This window comes from Erpetoichthys calabaricus, chromosome 15 (assembly GCF_900747795.2).
Source record: "Erpetoichthys calabaricus chromosome 15, fErpCal1.3, whole genome shotgun sequence".
Classification (NCBI taxonomy): domain Eukaryota; kingdom Metazoa; phylum Chordata; class Cladistia; order Polypteriformes; family Polypteridae; genus Erpetoichthys; species Erpetoichthys calabaricus.
In genome coordinates this window covers 101,709,413-101,722,699 of record NC_041408.2, presented here as the reverse complement: position 1 = coordinate 101,722,699, position 13,287 = coordinate 101,709,413, and the positions used below count along the sequence as shown (strand labels likewise).

Here is a 13,287-nt window from a genome sequence, read left to right as displayed (position 1 = left end):
ATTTAATTAAATGGAAACTTTACCATGGCTACGACCTGTGAACTAAACCTGAGTAAAGCGTGCACGCCAGGTTGTAAAGCCGCCCGAACGCGACCTCCCACACCACCGCATATACGACGACACAGCAATAGAAAAACAAAAAAGAGACTGCATGAATAAAAACAATAAAAGAAGTGCGTTGAAATGAACTTTCCCAGGACGCACCCACCCTCCATGATATTTCATCCCTCCAAATATCAGAGGAAACAGAAAGTGATTACCATTCTTGGATTTGCGATTCTTTCGAGAATCGCGGGCTTGCTAGTTAGTAAAATAAAAGCAAGATGATTATTAATACAAATTTTTAATATATAATATTGAACTTCATTCCTTTTAGTATCCTTTCAAAATCTAGTTTAATTGTGGATAGCTGAATTCTTGTATAGGGCTTGGCATCTAACTTCAATGTTTTTGTTGCAGCATAAGGAGAAAATCTGCCTTCACATTAATATGATACTAAACGGAAACAAATAACAAATAGCCTTTTTGATTAATTTTGATATTCTTTTAAATCTGTGTTTCTCAGCTACTGGTGGGTCGTGACTTTCTATTGTTTATATTGGTAGTGGGTTGCTTCTCACCCTACTCTGACAATCATGTTCAATTAGTGGAATAACCTGGTATTAATGCATCTGCATCTGGAAGGTGAGTCAGTATTGTGGCCTAAACTACACAATGTATAAGACTCCAAAATAAAATAAGACTACAAAATAAGACTCCAAGCAACTCAATGGGAAAAATGATTAAAAAGCACAAGTCGGGGGATGGAGATAAGAAAATATTCAAGTTACTGAATATCCTGTGGAATCCATTTAAATCAATCGTTTAAGAAATGGGCAATGTTGTGCAAGTTCACACCTCACAAGAACTAGGTCAAAGGTCAGTACACACTGATTAAAATGAATAAATTCACATTCATTGTTCACCATTTCAATTTTGAACTAGTTCATTTTGAGTTAATTTTGTATTTTTTAAGAAGTGAGAATAATGACCCATGAGTTTACTTTTTTCAATTTTGCACACCTTATATTAGGCTATTAGTGTGTTCTTGAATAATATACAATAATTATGAAGACTTTTTTATTTAAATACACTTTATTGAGTTATACCCAGTAACAAACACGATTAACCATACAGTACAGTATATGCTAATATCCTCCTGGTCAAAAAAGAAATTAAAATAGATGCAAGTATCCATATAAATTGCCGCTTTGTTTCCAACCGTGTGACACAAATGGTGACTGTGGAACCAGTGTGTAGGTGAACTAACCTATTATGCTGCTGGTCAAAAATCGCGTCACATATTGCATGTCCAATGGGGAAAAATATAAAGTAGCCTCGTAAAGTACATTTTCCTAAAAGCGAAAGTGGAGCTTCACCGCATGCTCGTGTCAGCGGGAGTGTAGCTTAAGCACGAGCAGGCAGACACAGACCGTGCCTATTTGATTTTATGTTGTTTTTTCTCAATTCAAATAAATGGCAAAATATTCATACGAAATAAATATTCGTAAAAATCTACTATTTGTGCTTATCCAAATACTGGATTTGGCTCCACCCCTACATTACAGGGTAAGGCAACATGTTTAATCTGGACCTAAGCCTGATCCAGAATGTCCAATAAAATTGAACTAGTTCACCTTCAAGTTGTTCACTTGCAAATATGTTATGTTAAGTTCAGTTCTTAGAAAAATGAGCTTGTTCAATGAATGCGCTCTTTTGAACTAGTTCATGCACGACACTGGAAATGGGGGGGGGGGGGGGGGGGGGGATGCACAACCACTAACATAAAGCATGGTGGTGGCAGCATCCTGCTGAGGGGTGTTTCTCTGAAGCCTAGAGGAAAACTCTGGTGAAGTCTGTGGACCCTAAGCATAAAGCAGAAACTACACAGGAGTGGCTTAAACATCACAGTGTTAATGTCCTTAAGTGGTGAATCAGAATCCAGCTCTAAATCCAATTGAGAATGTGCGACGAGGCTTGAAAAAGGTGGTTCACTTGTGATCCCTATGCAATCTGAAAAGACTGTGGAGTTCTGGCAAGAAGAACCTGGAGAAAATTGCAGTGTTCAGATGTGAAAAGCTGATAAGAGACCTATTCACAAAGACGCATGGCTGTAATTGCTGCTAAAAAGTTCATCCACTAAGTTAGTGATGCGATCAATTGTCTTGTTTTAAATTTGTAATTATTTTAGATCACTTTGAACAGAGATCTGTTTTACTTTGACATTAGTCTTTTTTTTTTTTTTTTCTCTATTGCTCAGTATCTAAAAAGCCAAATTAATTTCACTGTATTTCAGTGGTGTATAATAAAATTTGAAAACTTCCAAGATGGTGAATACATTTTGTAGGCACTGTACACACAGTCTACGAAGAGGTTTAGGAATATACAGTAAAATACAGGAAAAATACAAACTTGCCAAAGTTGGTAAAATGGCAGGCTATGTGTAGTGAGATCCACAAAAACAACCTCCTTGCTTTATAACCGACTACTGCATTACATGCACTGCTCGACACTTTTGTTGGGGGACAGATCTACAGTAATTGGCAACAATTTTATAATGCTTTTTCATTTATCCAATCCACTTGGTCACATTTTTTTTTCTTCTGTACTTTCTGCTAATCAAAATACACAATCTGCAACACCTCCAAAGTAGCAGCTTTACTAAATAATCCACACTTGCCGTAGTCTGGTTTTGGCAAGTAACACTCACTGCAGAATCAAAAATCCACAGTGTGGTGTGAACTTGATCCAGCTCCTTTCATGCCTCACTCCATGGGCCAGAGTCTTAACCAGATCAGAGGGTGCCTTTCACATATGTGGAAGTCGCTTATTTTATTATTTCTACGCATAGTTCGACTACTTCATATGGAAACGCTGAGCAATGAAAAAAGTTCAGGAGATGGCAGTCAAGAAAACAAGTAAGGGTTGATGTAAGTAGGTAAGTGTGTATTTAAATAGATCTCAAAATGTGAGGCAAAAAAGCATAGCGAGAGGGTCACCACCATAAAGGTGACTCATTAATTAGCTGAAATGAGAGACAATAGAAGTTAAGTAACCAAAAAGAATTACATCTAATAATATAAGCTGCAAAGTTCTTTGAAGGATATCTGTATACTCTGATGATTTAGAAATGTGCAACCACGACCTTTATCCAGTTGTGGCGCTGACATTATGAAATGCGCACCTCTGATCGTTAACCTTACTAGCAACTGCACATCAAAAAATGGCAGTATTTTATACAAATGCAGTATGGCATACTTGGAGGAAGAATTCAAAAAGAAACATTCATAAAAATGTATCCAAGCAAAAAAATAAATAAATGCAACCATTGAATTCCTCGACTTCCGAAAGGGCCTAGTGATTTTTGAGGCCAAGAAACAACTACAAAAAAAATGTATAAGGTAATAAATGAAGGCACAGTGAAGGTTCTTTCTTGCATGAAGTTTGTTGACACCTTATTTTTAGTAGGTGGAACTGGATCAGATCCAATTCTATCTTTCTGGACTTTTGGCAGTGCAGGGATAATCTTTTTTTAGCTGACAAGTTTTTAGAGTTTTTTGCAAAGATAAGATTGTGCTGTTTAGAGAGTTGGTCCTTTTTTCTGTGTTCAGTAATTCTTAGTTGATATGCTGTTCTCTAAACAATTTAGCCTGATGAATATTGAATAAACAGACTGATGGCTCAAAACCTTGAAATTTTGTGCTGGATTGCTGGAATCTCAACAGTTATTTTAAAATCATTTTTGGTTTAATTTAATAAAGCAGGAAAGTCCCCCTGCTTTTTCAAGGTGAAAAGGCTTTGGTTATTGCCATTTTTATCACATTATGGAAATAGTTTAGAAATAAAAACAACAACGGAAACGTAATTTAATGTTTCCATATTTATTGTTTTGTTGTATTTAACGTTTTTGGATACTTCTTTTGATTTAAGAAAAAGGGTCTATTGTCTGGCATGGATGAGAAATAGACAATGTAAAATCATTGTAGCGTCTTTGAGGCTAGTTATCACTGCCGTATCTTTTCACAGAAACCTAGAGATATGACATAGGTGCCAGGACTGCTGGCAGTGAGATGCTGGAGTTTTCAAACAGTGATAATGCAAGAGAGAGAGAAATTAGGAGCATGCACTGATAGTGTGTTGCCGCACCCACCACATGACAAACCACCTCAGGATCCCAAATTAGGACCCGAGTGCAACCGTACTTATGAAAGTAGTGGATAACCTTTCTGAAGAGTTTTGCTACCACGTCATGTTTTGTTGATCACACTTCACAGTGAAAAAGTAGGAATTGAGCTGCAGGTTTTATGTACCATGCTGCAGTTGGCTTCTGGCTCAATGGTACAGTTGTTATCAACACAACTGGGCATTAAAGGATAAGGTTTTTTTTTTTTTTTTAGGTCAAAGGTAATTCTTCACAAACATGGTAAATATGCATTTGCCGTGCGAAACTGTGTTCTAAAGTTAAGCATTTTCTGTACATTTTATAAAATACAGTAAATAGATAGTCCTGGCATTTTATAATGTAACCTATGGAAAATGTGCCTAACAACCTGCCATATATACCATGTTTGTGACTTAAAAATACTGAACTATTCCTTTATTGAAAAAGAAGAATAATCCATAACAAACCAGGAAATAATTTCAGAAATTAAACAATGTATCAGGACACATTCAAAATGGTTCGTAACTAGTAATCATAAAAATTGCACTGAAACTATATTTATAAAAAAAAAAAAAAAAAAAAATTTTGGGTGGAATGGTGCAGTGGTGGCTGGGAAAATTTTTAATCTCCTGTTTTCTTGAAGAAGCTACATATTAAAGATTAAAATTGCACAGGACCCAGCCATGACCAAGTCTGGACAGCGGTAAACGATGTGAAAAACATCCATGGATAAAAGACAAAATTCTCACAGAATTTGTGTCCGATAATCCACATACAGTATCTATTATCCATTTGAAAGCTGAGAATGTGCAAAATGTGATTTTTTTTTTTTTTTTTTTTTTAATAATATTAATACTTCTGGAAAAACTACACACACATGATGAATAGGTAGGAGGTCCTTCCCACTTTGCAATGCATTTGAATTGAACACAGGATTCTTTTTCAGTTAATGAGGGGGAGAGGCATATCTCAAGGTTCAAACCGTATGGAAATTTGTACACCTGCTACTAGTCTACAGGTTAAATACAAAACAAAATTTATTTTAGTATTTCAAAGAATCCGTATTGGTAATAAATACATGTAGCTCAGCTTATATTTCAAATATAAGACAAATCTAATGATACAATGTGTAATGCACTAATGGAAGTTTCCTCATGCAGAGATGCACAAGTAAATGGAGCTGTTAAAACAGCATGCTTCACTGCTTACAAAAAGGACCAATAAACACTCCATTTGTGTCATGCATTTGACATTTTAAGGTAAAAATAATGTTAATTTGTATATGAACAGTGAGGCCATTTTTGTATTGGATGTAAAACATTAATTCTGTATCTTTTAAAGGAACACCCCATGCAAAAAGAATTTTTTAATACTTACCCCATGTAGTTGGTAGCGATGTCTGGGGAAAAATATTAAATCTCAAGAGTTTTATGCAGAATTGAGCTAAAAATGTTTCATACTACAATAAGACAATGGTGACCAATGCTGTACAACTGGAAATGAAAAAATCTTACATTGCTCATGTCACATAATCAGTTGTCAAGTTGTGTGCTCAAAACATGTAAAATGCATTAATTCTTTGCTAAAATATTCTTAAATAGATGCTTCCTGCTCCCTTCATAGAACAGAAACAAAAGTTATGTGGTATTGTCTTTTTGAATTGAAGATAAGGCTCTTGACCAATAAATGAGGGGGAGAGACAGATCTTCAAATCAAAAAGGCACTCCCATGTGCAGATGTTTTAAAGATGATTTTATCTAAACATTAGAACAGAATACATATTTGAAGATTCATTTTGATTTACTCAAACAAAGATGTTTAAGTTGGTAGTGTTTTTTGATGATTGATATATAGTGGTACTGCCCATGTTAGCCAGGTGTATTTAGACAAGCATAAGGACAACACAAATGCCAATAGCAGAAATATGAGCAGAGTTCAGTTTCTACTTATGCACAGAGAAACCTTGTGTACCAACTCTGACCCTTGGCTGGCTACTTGAAATCTTGCAGAACTACCTGTACTGTTGGTTAATGAACTTTAACATTGTCTGCAGAAAGCTGCTGACTAGTCACTCAAGTCTATCAAATTGAAAAAGAGGGAAATTGTCCTTGTGCAGCAATATATTGAATATCTAGAAGAGTGTGAATTACCTGTCTTCACACAGTAGGTTACTCTGGATTACTTCATCTGATGTTTAAAATGACTAGTGCTGCAAATAATGAATAGTCTACTCCCTGAACAGATGGATACTTCAGAAGAGAACTCTGTACAGCCTGACTAAAACTTCTATAATCTTAATTTTTCTACAATCCTTTTGTTAACTATTGTAGGCAAAGCATGCTTTTTATAGTCTTCATGAAATAGCCATTGTTTTTAAAAGGCTAAAATTCATTGTTTCTGTAAAAGTAAAAACTGTGAGGTAGGTCAATTAAAGTAAAAACTAACAATTGTTCAAACGTTTATAAAATTAAATGAACGAAACTGAAAATTAAGTGATGGGTGAGAGAGAACTAAAATAACTTTGGTTATTACTGTCTCATAGATCTAGTGTCCTAGGTTCAAAACTCTCACCATGTGTGAAGTTTATGCATTGTTCTTCTGTCTGTGTGAATTTTTGTTTGGGTATGCAAATTGCCTTACATCCCCAAAGAAGTACATGACTGATGAATATAGGTTGGAACTACATATGTGGGGGCGTGTACTTTTATATGAGCAGCGTCTGCAATGGACTGATTTGCTCTCCAGTTGTTTTCTATGTGTGTCTGGTGCTGCTAGGGTAGACTCTGGCCTGCCTTGACCTTAAATTTGATTAAGAAGGCTTCAGAATTTATATATTTCTGATCAATCATTCCTCTTCCAGTTTCTCATATTGTGTTCCATCTAAATAACGAAGAGTCTGATAAGATAGTGTACATTCATTACTGCAACCATGAAGCATTTTTTAACATGCATGTGAATCTGGAACAGCGGAAATTGTAATAGAGTTCTAGCATATACCCCGATTGTTCTTAAACTATTTGATAAAATATTTGGTCAAATTAGCTAGAAAACAAAATGACCTTGAAGTGTTTAGTATTTTATGCTCTTTAGGCAAAGTTATATTCAATTCAATTTATCATTAAGTGTATTTCTACTAACAAGCTTAGCAGGCTATAAAAAAAATTGCACATAAAAATATGAAAAATGCAATAAATACAAAACAGTGTTGCAACATAAACAGAGAAGCATTGAAGAAATGCATTATGGCTGCTGTGTCAACCATCAGTGGTGATGTGCTACAAAGGGTATGGAGTGAATTAGATTTCAGATTGATGATGGGCTGTGTAACATAAAGGATGCGTATTGAGCTGCATCAATAGCTTCTGTAAAGTGTCTGGATGTAGATCGTGACGTGTTCACTACTACTCCTAAGTCCTTCTTGTTGGTTGTAAATTCATGTAGTTAACTTCCATTGTGTATTTAAATCTAACATGTTTACTTATCTCGTCCTAGTTATGTGTTTTATTTCAGCCAGATTCATCTAAGCAGCACTTCTTTGGGTACTATTTCCAAATCACCTCCTTCATTATACTTTTGGGACTTCATGTGTACACTTCAGAAAAATGCAATTTTATAACATATTTTCTATTTCACAGTCTGTATAATTTAGTCTTCCCTCACTCTTCCTAATGCACTTTAACTTCTCCTTGACCGTTTTTATACTACTAAAATCTTAAAAGAATGTCTATGGGACATCTTTAACCTTTTCCACAATATTTCTCCCTAACTACCTTTTTAGATTTCCTAATATCCTTTGTAATCATTTCTCTCACACTCTAAGCCTTAGGAGTAGGACTTGGAGGAGTTTGTCTTGCACATTTTATGTATTTTTTTTCTCTTTAATTTCTTACTGCATTTAAATTTCAGAATGACCTTGATTAACATTTAGAAGCATAACCTCGTTTATGTTTTAAGGAGCATATAATCCATCCATTTTCCAACCCGCTGAATCCAAACACAGGGTCATGGGGGTCTGCTGGAGCCAATCCCAGCCAACACAGGGCACAAGGCAGGAACCAATCCCGGGCAGGGTGCCAACCCACCGCAGGGAGCATATAATGCACAACAAAAATTTGGTCCACTGCTGATAGGCAGACAAACATGGGCTGTCACAATAGGTGCTTATTGTGATACCCCATGTTTGTCTGTCTATCAGCAGTGGACCAAATTTGTCTCAAATTTCCTTGAAGAACAAGTGCACTGCTGTATTTCAACAGTTTTATCTGAGATAACAAAAATTGATTACCCTGTACAGACTTTTGAAATTCTGAAATCTTCTATTGAAAACATTGACAAATCTGCAGAGTCTTCTGTCTTAAAGCAGAGAAGCATTGTTTTTGACTTAAATTACGAATTAGTGTACTGTTTTAATTGTATCTTGGCAGTGGTTACGCCAACCTGTATATCTTGCACATTTTTGTCTATTTCACCTCCAATAGCAGCTACTGACGGCAAAAAGATGCCCAATAGACATTAATGAAATGCCAGGCGACTGCGTGTGCAGTTGCTCAATATCACTGGCTTTTGGCAAGGGCAGTCAATCCAGTGTCTGCAAGGCTGTTCGGCACACATGGAAACCATTCCATCAACGCATTGTTTCTGCTTTGTGAAATCCCTCCGCAGCTCGGCTTCAAAAGAAAGAGAACCAGGGCACCAGTATTTCACTCTTCCAAATACTTTAAACCATTGCCTCCCATGGGCTGGCTCTGGTCCATAGACATTTTGTGCTGGTCTGAGTAAAGAAAGACATGGCAAGTACGTATATCAACCATGTCATTGCCTACTACTTGTCCATGAAGATGCACCACTGGTAAATCCAGAAGCAACCTGCTCTTCTGTTTATTTTTTATTGATCGAGAGGCTGTGAACCCAATACGGGACCTTTGCTCTTCAATCTTCAGTGTTAATCACGCTGCTTGAAACTCTGCAAAGGATCCCCCAGTCCACAAAGAGATTCTGTAAGTAAAAACGGTCTGTGTTTGAAAATCAACCCATGGTAAAGTGTTTTGTACTCTAACTGCTGGAATGGTTTAAACGAAAGTGCATGTTTCATAAACCAAATGACTGATTCATGATAGAAATTAATACAATAATTTAAAACATTATAAAAAAATAAAAGCCATGAAACACAAATGTGCTTAAAGGTCTGTGGTGGAGTCCAAGGCCGGTATCTGTTTCTAATGTTCCTATTTATTAATTTAGCAAGCTGCTGTCTTACAAATGTATTGCCTTTGAAGTAGCATTCTGAGAATTGTTATAGGTTGTAGCAGTAGGGGGCACTACTGCTCCCTTGAACCCTCAGGTACCACGCCAAACACCAGGTAAAAGTACAATACTTATTATTTTTATTATAATAGTACCGTGCACCCTCCACTCCACACTACACATACAATAAACGATACTCTAATTACTCACTAAACAATCCTCCACTCTCAGACACTTAGCCACCCTTCCTCCCAGCTCGGCTCAGCGTCTGGGCTTTCCCAAGGTCCTTTTATATCTCCTGACCCAGAAGTGGTTCCAACCCTGCAGTCCATGATTCCTTATCCCTTCTGGGTCAGATAAGTCCTTTTCTTCATCCCGGAAGCACGTTGTTCCTTCTGTCCATGTGACCAGGATGTACTTCCGGGTTATAGGGAATGTAGTACTCCCCAACCTCTCTACTGCGGCGCCTGGTGGTCCCCATGGTATCCAGCAGGGCTGTTTGTAAAAACTACAAGGTCCATGAGGCCCTGCTGGAATTCGGGGAACCTCCATGCTGCTGGGAGGGCTCCATCTGGTGGTTTGGAGGTGTGGCCCGGAATATATGGCCGGCCATCCCTCACAAGGTATTAGGGTGGTTATTGTCATGTGTACAGAGCATAGTGAAATTCTTATTTGAATGTGTTAATCATCATACAATACGACCGCAGTCTCTAGTGCCATGATTAGTGACTATCTATCTATCTATCTATCTATCTATCTATCTATCTATCTATCTATCTATCTATCTATCTATCTATCTATCTATCTATCTATCTATCTATCTATCTATCTATCTATCTATCTATCTATCTATCTATCTATCTATCTATCTATCTATCTATCTATCTATCTATCTATCTATCTATCTATCTATCTATCTATCTATCTATCTATCTATCTATCTATCTATCTATCTATCTATCTATCTATCTATCTATTACTACATTCCCTCCAAACTACTGTCTGTCTTGACTGAAAAATCTCAGAACATATTTGTCATTAACAGAAGAGTAGAATCTGACAATTTATATTAAGCATTTTTTAGGCTTGCCCTGGAATAGGCAGTACATTTTTGGTTTACTACTTGATTCGCACAGAAAGCATTTAAAGTTTATGAATTAACGTGTACCCGCCTTTGTGGTCCCCAACTGTGGCATGCACATTCTGCTTGGCTCCTTCCCTAAAAAGGCACTCTTTGCTACTGATATTTCAATATACTGTAAATAGTGGCACCACGTTTGTTTGACCACCAATAACAGAGTTGACATTTAATAAAGCATTGACAGAAAAAAAAACATTAAGCAAAAAGTGATAAACACATCAGCATCTGGTCTACTGTAAGTGAAGCATGTATAGAAAAGTTGATCCTACTGAAATAATAGATGTTTTCTAGAAGATAAAAAAGAAACTCTAATGGAGAATTTTTCAGTAGGTAAATGTGAGTGACCTGGTGGTACTATAGTTAGCTGTACTGGTTTATAGATCTAGCCTTGTGGGCCCTCTGTGTGAAATCAGATTTCTGATATTTCTTTGTGCAGATTACACATTCCCTGTAGGTTTTCTACATTCCAGAGATCTGTATGTTAGATTAAGCAGTTAGTCGGTCATTAAGACCTGGAGAAAATGTGATATTTATGAATAGGCTGAGCTTTGCTTCTGTTTTTCTTTGACAAGTGTCTTTGAGGGACTGTGACAGAATACAAACGGATCAGTGTGGCTATGATCAAGGGAAGTGAAGTGTTCTACAGTAGGCTTTGTAAGGTCTTTGATCTTACTGTGTTCCTTGATACTTTCTACTAGCCATCTGCCTGCATGGTCTATGTAGATGGCTGGAGACTTCAGAAAAAGTAATGCAGCCAATGGTGTTTTTGTATCTGCAGCTTGTGAGTGTGTATTGTAAGAGAAAATTGTATTTGAAACTATCTGCCTATTTAACCATGAAATCCTGACATTTGTATCAGTACATTTAAATTAGAAAATGGAATCATATATAACATTTAACTTTTTGTTCTCTGACAACAGTTTACATATGAGAAGTCTTATTTCTTTTAACCAGGTATACACCTATGACTCTTAATGGTTAACTCTTCATTTACTGAGTATTTTCCACAACAGTTTTGTTGTGTGTGTATAATATGTAGAGTAGTTTGGCATGCATTGAGTATTTTTATTTATATTAATTCACCTTGTGTATTGGCTATTGCTTTATAGAATACCCAAGATTCTTTGGCTACATTTAGACTTCAACCTGGTGTTAATTATCCAGTGCAAATACCTGCTGGAGTGACATTGCAGACATCATCTGGTAAGAAGTAGCATTTGTTAGTCTTAGTGTATGAATTTTTGTTACTGGTGGAGAAGGCACACCAGTTAGTGTTGCTACTATACAGCTGCAGAAGCCTGGGGTAAGTTATTCCAGACCTATGTCTGAATGGGTTTACCCCTGGTTCTTTATTTGTCCTTTCAAGACTGGGGGTCTGCCTTGTGCCTATTGCTGCCAGCAAGTGTGTGTGTGTGTTTTTTTTTTTTTTTAATTTATTGAAATTCTCCCATTTTATATAATATTTTTGCTACATTTGGAAAGCATTTTTTGTAATTACCACATGCTAACAAATGTTTCATACACGCTAAAATCTGAGCATACATAAACCAAAATAGATGGAAGCTTGCAATAAGACCTTATGTGCTGTGTATAAAAGCATGCATAGTATAATCATTTTAAGAAACAGAAGTGAATTTAACATTAAGGAAGATAACTGACCTCACTATATACTTTTTATTGTGTCAAATGCAATATAGTTCACATTTCTGTATGGAACTGAAGATATTGCCACTGCCATTTTAAATATGCAGTGTCAAAAGTATCTTATTTGTTAGATTCTATTAACTAAACATATATTAATAAGTTAGTGTTTAACTGATAACTTGACACACTGCCAGTGTCGTTCTGAATGAGTTATACGATGAGTCACATATTCCTAGCTGTTGCACAAGATTTGATGTGAAGGGATCCCTAAGCAACATGTAAAGGTATCGGCAAAAATGTATAGTAACTTTGTCTCAATGCACACAATACTTTTCTCTTTATTTTGTATGAGAAAGATTTTCCTTTTTATTGACATTGTTTTATGTTGTTTCAATTTTTTAGGTCATTTATATAAAGTAAATGTGCCTGTTATGGTGACCCGTGCCTCAGGAAATCAGAGAGTTCTTCAGCAACCAGTTCAACCACTTCTTGACCAAAGAAAGCCAGTTGGTGGACAGGGCTGTGGTGTGCAAAACAACATTTTTCCAAATGTCTCTTCTCAAAGAAATGAAACCATGCAGCAATGTTCTAGTGGTCAGGCTGTACAGCAGGTGTTGATTGGACACACTGTAAACTCTAGACAGATGGCAACACAGCAACAAGTTGTCCTTCAACCACAAGTGGCAATAAATCAAGTCATACTTCAACACAGTGATAACCCAAACAATAATCAGAGAGTCGAGGAAGCTCAAGATTGTAACCTTATACAGTCTATTGCAGATCCTACATCTGGCTTTACAGTACAACCAAATAAATCAAACCAGGTTCTGAATCTTCTTATGGAGGAAAATGAAAATGCTACTCTCAATTCTGAAATATTTGGACAAGAGCTCTATGATGATGCAAATTCGGGAATTTCAGAAAGTGAAAAAGAGGTAAAAATAAAGCAATGCATGTTTGTTACTTTAATGATTGAGTGCATCTGTACAAGTAATAAATATGCAAAAAAAACCTAACCTTTTAAATTGGTTGTATTTATTCCTGGCCTCTTACAATG

The 13,287-nt window shown here is 36.3% G+C and overlaps 1 protein-coding gene across 2 annotated transcripts in view; it reads left to right on the top strand.

Annotated features, from left to right (window-relative positions):
* Nucleotides 1-13,287, top strand: part of gtf2a1l (general transcription factor IIA, 1-like) — a 51,122-nt gene that overhangs the window by 29,599 nt on the left and 8,236 nt on the right. For both annotated transcript variants that reach the window (XM_028820982.2, XM_028820981.2), the window contains 2 exons: nt 11,696-11,789; nt 12,633-13,165. In XM_028820982.2, coding sequence (XP_028676815.2) covers nt 11,696-11,789; nt 12,633-13,165 — 627 coding nt within the window. The remainder of the gene's footprint in view (nt 1-11,695; nt 11,790-12,632; nt 13,166-13,287) is intronic.